The sequence below is a fragment of the Phytophthora infestans genome, genomic scaffold (assembly GCF_000142945.1).
Source record: "Phytophthora infestans T30-4 supercont1.96 genomic scaffold, whole genome shotgun sequence".
Classification (NCBI taxonomy): Eukaryota; Oomycota; class Peronosporomycetes; order Peronosporales; family Peronosporaceae; genus Phytophthora; species Phytophthora infestans.
In genome coordinates this window covers 43,828-51,674 of record NW_003303663.1, presented here as the reverse complement: position 1 = coordinate 51,674, position 7,847 = coordinate 43,828, and the positions used below count along the sequence as shown (strand labels likewise).

Sequence of the window (7,847 nt, the reverse complement as noted above, 5' to 3'; positions counted from 1 at the left end):
GCTTCAGCGTCGTCGAGCCACAGGAGGCGTGAGGGGGTAACCAAATATCAGATGATATTTTTGATAGTAATAGTACTATTTTCGATATTAAATATTAATAGTAGCTCATTTTTGCAAAAGTTAACATAATATTTTTATATTAACTCGGAAAACTGAAAAATATTAGATACTACATGATATTTTATGATATTTTCCCACTTAAGTACGTTTCTTGCCAGCTTACCTCTGTGAACCGAGCGGAGCCAAATAACTTTTTCGATCAGGTTCTAGAAAAGCAGTAGGCTTTAAGACTGACGAGTATCTGCTCTAGTATTTCACTGTGACACAGACAAAGGCGATCGAGATGGAAAACTGCAAACGCTTGCAGCTGTTTAACGTTGATAGAGCGAAATCAAGACATTTGTTCTTGTTCTCTACCGATCTCCTCGTCGACATCGTGCGTCTAATAAACCTGCTGCCTGTGGCGCTAGATTAATGCGCTGAGCAGTGCCAACACACGACGCCAACCTTGCCGTCACTCTCACAATTGTCCTTCCCTCACGGTTGATTAGTAATACTTCAGCTAGTCGAGCGTTAACGACATCTGATTGGTTAATGTAGCCCGATTACGCAATCATTGAGAAATATAATATCGTATCAACTAATATTAAGTTGATATTTAATAATATCATATTGTCTCAGAAGAAAATATTAGGTGATATTTTTTACATTAACTGGTCTACAGGTGATATTTTCACAATATTAACTTCACCGATTTTGGAGTTACCATTAACCCCTGGGCGTGAGGCGTAGTGTCATCGCCTTGCGAGCGACGTTGGCTTCCTGATCGCAATCATTACCATCGTGCTGGTGATGATTATCACGAATTTGCTTCTGCCAATGAAGATCTGACTCATGTGCTGCAAGAGGACTGTGCAAATCTCTCTTCTAGCTTCTTGCAGAGCCGCGTATTTAACAAGGCCTGGTAAGTTGTTATTCCAGGTACATGTACCGGTAATTAGCGTTCGTCCATGCTTGCTGTCTCACAGACTCGATGATGGTGCACTCTCTGACTAAAAGACCAAGCTTCTACTTTTTGTTGCAACTGTGGTTCAGAAGTGACGGCGTGAAGTCTTTGAGATGCGCTGCGGACGCTCTCGCCGTCAATCGGTGCCAATGTTGTTGCAGCAGCCGAGCCATCGTAGAATCAAGTCGCTCGAACGGGTGAAACGCTCCAGTTGTTTTTCCAGCGGGCTGTCTGCCGGCCTCAAAGTATTGCTGTCCACCACCGCCACCGACGTTGAGTCTGTCTCGGTTGCGTTATCGGCTAGGATTGCTGACGGGTCTGCACCGAACAGTCCCCACAACCTGAGCCGTCTTCCAGTGAAAGACTTCTATCTTGCTGGCAAAGATAAAATCGTTAAACGAGGATAAAACAGCACAGCGAGGAGGATGCTTTTCCGAAGAGCAATAGCCTCTTCATAATATCGTTACGTCCTGAATAGGAAAGAGCGTTGCCTTGGTATTTCAATACCATTGTTGCCGAGCTGGCAATAATAAACCGATAGACCTTGGCAACAGTTGTTGAAGACGCTAAAAGTTGTTGAAACACTTAGCCGATAGGATTCGGTAAGGAACAAGAACATCACTTCGTCGAGTTTTCACTAGAATACGACGATGATCCAATCATCTTCAACATGGAGCTCAACCAGATTCTGGTCCAAAAGTTTTTCATTCCTCGCGTTCGTGTGTTTCAGTATCGAGTCCGACATCGTGTCGTGGGGTCTCATTGATGATCGATCGTTCATACGGTTCTTTCTTCACTGCGCACAGAAGATCTGGGCCTGGGTATCCTAATACGTCCCAATTGGCCCCTAGGGAACAGACAACACAAGCAGATCGCCACGATGCGGTCATTTTAGACCCCAGGCTGGTTGAAAGGCAGTTTCCAGCTCGGAGGATACGTGCACGCCACACGATGGCTCGTGTTTGACGTTCACTCGACACGTGCAGCTTTAGCGACTCCAGAATGGACGTGCCGATTTCCCTGGTGTAGGTGTTGCCCAGTTACGTGGCTATATATCTGGCGGTATCTCGTGCTCGAAAACGTGTCGACAGAAATCCAACGTTTTTTAGAATTGTTTGCCATGAGATAATGGAGAAGTACAGACTTGGATTTATCTGCGCCACCGTTGTGGCAATCGAGTATCCGTATTCCAGGAGGATGTGAAATCTTCATGAGCAACTACCTACTAACGTTAGTAGAATCCGTCTCGGTTTTCCTCTCGAAGACACTGCATGACCAGACATGCTGTCAATCTTTGATTACCTCCTGGTTAGAGCTAGTTATAGGAATGCGACGACGGCCATCCATCACCTTGATGTCGTTTGGCCCTCAACGACAAAATGAATTAAAATGAGCTGTTTGGGTTTGATCTTCATCGAAGTACCGGTACTTCTTGTCCGGTGTTCTGTACCATGCTAGCGAACTCGCCATTAAATACGTTGAGCAACTCGGAAGGTGAGCCAAACTCCGCAATGTGGCCTCGCTTCAGTACCAAAATCTTGTCATAATCCAGAATCGTCTCGACTCGGTGAGCAATCGTCAACACGGTCGCTTCAGCAAATTCCCTACGAATGGACGTCTGGATGAATTCAACTATTGTTCATTCAGAAAAAGAAGAGGTCAGCAAAAAACCAACCGTAACAGTTATCAACAGTCTTCTTCTCACCTGTGGAGTGATCCATTGACGCAGTAGCTTCATCCAGACACAAAATCTTGGAATTACGCAGAATAGCGCGTGCCAGACATATGAGTTGTCGCTCACCAACACTAAAATTGTCGCCACCTTCTAGAACTTCGGCGTCGAGTCCACCACGTAAACTTTTGATAAAATTCTCCAGACGAGATTTCCGGATGGCGTTCCACAGTTCATTATCCGTCGCTTGTCCTGTCGGGTCCAGATTAAAGCGCACACTAGCTGCAAAGAGCACCGGGTCCTGGGGAATGATGGCCATACGGGAACGCAGCTCCGTCAACGTCAGCGCAGTAGTGGCCACTTCATCGATGTAAATACTGCCACCTCCCACTCCAGAATCGAACGATACCATGCGGAAAAGTGCAAGAAGCAGCGAGCTTTTACCCGCTCCAGTACGTCCACAGATCCCAACTTTCTCACCTCCTCTCACCGTAAATGAAATATTGTGAAGCACTGGCGCTGAGAGGGGGTCGTACCGTACACAAACATTGACAAAGTTGATCTTGCCGTGCTCAGGCCACTGTGGTCGCAGCTGCAACGAACGTGACTTGGGGGAAGTATACCGTTCGTAATGATGATTAAGCAGCGTCACGGGTTCGGTATCCACGCGGCAGTATTCATCTATACGCTCGACGCTGTTCATCATGTTCTCCATGTCGATATTGTTGCGGATGATCCAGTTAAGTAGCGACGTCATATTCTGCGAATAACTCAGTAGCAGCCCCGCCATGGCACTGGAGAGCGCCACGTGGTCGCGGCTGACGAAGAACGCGACTGCGAACGTGATCACCGCCCCGAGGAGCTCCAAGCGAACTCCAAGCCACCGGTTGATCAGGTTTAAGAGTAGAAAAGCCTTGGTGTTCTCGTTGATCTTGAGCGCTTGTGTGTGTTGACTCTGTGCCACCATCTCAAAAGTCCTGATCGTCACCAGACCATTCAACGTCTGCGTGAAATGCGCGTACACGGGGCTCTTGGAGATATTATCCAGACGTTGCAGCTCTCGACAGGATTTCCCGTAGAATCGCTGGTACGCGACGTAGCAGATGAAGACTGGGACAAGCAGAACCAGCAGCACAGGAGCCGTAGAGCTCTGAATTGCCAGCATGCTGAGAAGCGCGAGAAGCATGGAGACAAACTGGACGATGGCTGTGTTCAGTTTCTGATCTGGAATCGTAACAAACACATAACGTTAAGCTACCAAATAAAGATTGTTATTTGTGCAGCTTGCACGTACCGATTGTGTTCACGTCGTTAGAAAATCGATTGAGGATACGACCGACTGGTGTCGTGTCAAAGAAGCGCATCGTCCCCTTTATAACGCGACGGAGGAGTCGGTGGTGAATTTGTTTCGACGCACTACACATAAAAAAAAATCTCAGTTAAATGTTAGCACGGTACGAACTTCGATAACTGCGTACCTGAGTCCAGCGTATCGACAGCACAGGTCTCCAACAAACCCCAGTGCGATGGTACTTAGACCGAGATAAGCGTATACCGACAGATAGAACGTCAAGTTACCCCCCGTGGGCCTGTAACTGGTCCAGTTTGTCAGCCACAAATCTGTCGATACAGACGAAATCTGCGTTCCAAAAAGCAGCGCGAACGCTCCAACTGTCGAAATGACGCCGCAAGACACAAAGTACGACGAGTAAACGCTCCACGACAGATTCCCCTCTGCCTTCTCCTCGTCCTGAACCAGAACGCCAGTACCACCCGCGTCACCGTCCACACTGGAGCTAGATCTAGCTCTAGATTTAGATTTGATCATGTTCAGATTACCAGATTGATGACCCGAATCCTCGTCGACTTCACGTTTCTCCTCAGCACGTTGAAACGACTTTAGCATCGTAGCAAACTTCCCGTTTGGCGTCACCTGCGTCAAGTCCTCGAATGTACCCATCTCCGCGACTTTCATGTTGTCCATGACGATGATCCAGTCTGCCAGATGAGCGAACTGCAGCGAGTGCGTGCTCAAAACCCGCGTGCGACCAGCCAAAAGTCCACTCGTTGCCTTGTTAAAGCACTGGTTAAACACACGTGTAGCCACTTGCGCGTCCAAAGCAGACAGCGAGTCGTCGAACACGTAAAGATCCTGGTCGTTCGAGTACACTGCGCGTGCGATGGCTACACGTTGCTTCTGTCCGCCGCTCAGCGTCACGCCGTTCTCCCCGATCTCACTTTGGAAGCCATTTGGAAGACTTAAAAGCTCTTTTTCCAGCTCGCAGCTCTTAATTACGCGGTGCAGACGAGCTGCGTCCAACGGAGCGCCGAATAAAACGTTGTCTTGGACACTGGCGTTGATCAGATACGGCGTTTGTGCGGCGTAAGACACGTATCTCGCAGGAATCCGAACCACGCCGTATTCAGGCTGCAACTCGCCCAGTAACGTCGCTAGTAGAGTCGATTTCCCGCTTCCAACAGCGCCGACCACCAAGGTTAGCTTACCTTTAGGGATCGAGACCGTAACATTGGATAGCTGAGCAGGAGACGCGTCTTTACTCGAGGTTTTCGCAGCTTCATCTGACCATTTGAACGTTGCGTGACGAATCTCAAACGAAGGATCGGAAATAAACGAAGCGGATAGGGACGTCGAGCTGCGTTGGTGGCCTTCGAGACGCAGGAAGGACTCGAGTCTCTTGATGGATACATTCGCTTGGAACATGAGGGAAAACACCTGCGGAAGGACCATTAGAGGCAGGCGAAAAATACTGAACAGCGTGATCGCAGTGAACGCTTTATCAGCTGTCAGAGGTTCGTTTTGGACGTACAAATACGCTGCAAACGTGCCAAACGACACGAGCACGGGCCCAGCTTGTAGGATCACTCTTCCGTACGCGTTCCACACGATCATCTGCTTGAGGAAACCGAGTTCTTGACCGCGGATTTCGTCCACTTGTCCGAACATTTCGCTCTCCCAGGCGTAAAATTTAATCACTCGAATGTGCTGGAGCAACTCGGTTAGGAATTTCAGACGCTTATCGGTGCATTCCAGCATCTTTTTCGAGACTTTGGCGGCTTGGGACGACAGAGCAGCACTTGTAGGCAGCAGAATGACCATAATCAACACTCCAGCAAACGATGCAGCGCCCAGATAATGCACTAGAAGCAGCATGCCAATCATCAGTTGGACGGGAGCGGCCCACGAGTAGTGGATGACGTAGAACAGCTCCAAGATGCGGTTTGTGTCGATTGTAGCCATGTTCAGAATTCGACCCGAACCCAAAGTGCTTTTGGTTTGCGACGAAAGTTTCAGCGACTTCTCGTACACGAGCATCGTGAGTGCCGAACGCACTCGAATGGCTTCTCGTATCACCAGGTGGTGGTGTTGATGCAGACACAAAGTCTGCAGCACTGAGGCAGCGAATAATGTGCCACTTAGAATGTAGCCATAGTGAGAATTGGAGAACATGGCTACTTTCGGGTCCTCCACGTACTTGATGAGCGCATTGATGCAAATGGGTCCAACGAAGCCAAAGCAGTCGCCAGCCAGTTTGCAGGCCCCCGCCACGTACATATTGAAGCCAAAGGCCCGGCGGATCGGGATCCACAGCGATTGGCTATTAGCCTCCGCGTGTTGCACGGCCTCGCGTAGAGTACTGGTCACTCGCGCGGTGTCGTCTTCGGGCTCCAATGCCCATAAATCTTCGGCCTGAAGTGGCTGAGCTGCGCCTTGATCAAGCAGAGGCCCGAGCCAGCTAAAGGTAATGCGAGATAGCCAATGATATCGAGCACCCGAAGCCTTTTCGTAGTGCTGCTGAAGCTGTCGGGTGGGCACTGCTGCTGAGTGTAGCGGCAAGAGCGGCGACACCTCCCCACGAGTAGCCATGCTTTGACCCCTTTTTTCGGGACGCAGTTGCACTTAGTAGTAGTATTCTATTTTAAGATCAATTTGTATTACCTTTACTTTTCTGTACTTTTCTTTGTCTGCTCTGGTCCACTTCTTAGGGGCTGGTCGGGCTGGCTGGTGGTCTGGTGACATCCACAAAAAAGCTAGACGTAAAGTTAGCGTTTTCAAGACGTCACGTACGATTTGAAATCTGTTTGATTGAGACTTTGGACCAGAGCCTCTGACTACCCACTATCGGTGCAGCAGAACCTGCAGCAAATTGACCGGGACTACTGCTTGATCAACCAGCCACCATGAAAGAAGACACACCTCCACCATCGTCACCACCTCCACTTCCGGTGTTCAAGATGCCACGTGTTCACAAGCAAGAATACTGGTCATTCGTTCGCCTCGTAGCACCCAGCACAGAGATGCCACCCGGCCAAACGGCGTGGAAAACTACGGATGCAGAATTAGCCTACTGTCTTAAGTGCAAAACGACGTTTAAGTATAGATCCGGAAGTAGTGCAAGTATTCGCAAGCACATGAACCATGAACATCCCCACGAACTCGGAAGTGATGGCCGGGAAGCGGCCGTTAAGCGTGTGAAGAACGCGCTCGCTTCAAAGCGTAAATCCAGTGCAGTGATCTTCTCTCCAACAAAGAGAACCAAGAAGATCAACCCAGCTGAAGAAGAGATGGCTACTCGAGCGCTGATTGAATGGATTGCAAAGTGTTTGCGCCCTTTAAGCATTGTCGAAGACGAAGAACTAAGATTTTTTATCACTTTAGTTCAGACTATGCATGGGATCTACGGATTACCTTCGCGCAGAACAATTACGGAGCGGATGCAAGCCCGTGCACAGCAACTGCGATCTCTGTTAAAGGAAAAAATTGCTGAGGAAGTTGATTTTTACTCTCTCACGACGGATATGTGGACCTCACGAACAACGGACAGCTACATCGCGTTAACAATTCATTTCATGACGGATTTTTTTTAATTGAGAAGCTATACTTTAGAGGTTGCTAGTTTTTGTGGCAAGCATACTGGAGTTCGAATTCGAAAAAAACTTCGTGACCTCATGTACACCTGGGGGTAAGATATCTCTCGTGTCTCTAAAGTTGTTCGAGACAATGGAGCAAATATCGTAAAAGCTTGTCACGAACTGGGCGTGGATCATTTCGGTTGCATGGCACATTCTCTACATTTAGTTGTGTCAGGAGCTCTAGCTAAAACTAAGGCTGAAGTGATGGACGAGTCAATGGCGACGTCGATGAGCAGA

General features: G+C 48.6%; 1 protein-coding gene across 1 annotated transcript; it reads right to left on the bottom strand.

Annotated features, from left to right (window-relative positions):
- Nucleotides 1-2,740: 2,740 nt before the first annotated feature.
- PITG_19441 (ATP-binding Cassette (ABC) Superfamily) lies at nt 2,741-6,564 on the bottom strand (the record flags this gene model as incomplete). The annotated part of the gene is made up of 5 exons (XM_002996930.1): nt 2,741-2,757; nt 2,808-3,902; nt 3,973-4,094; nt 4,157-4,468; nt 4,577-6,564. The coding sequence occupies 5 exons, from the start codon at nt 6,562-6,564 to the stop codon at nt 2,741-2,743; spliced, it is 3,534 nt and encodes a 1,177-aa protein (XP_002996976.1).
- Nucleotides 6,565-7,847: the final 1,283 nt, after the last annotated feature.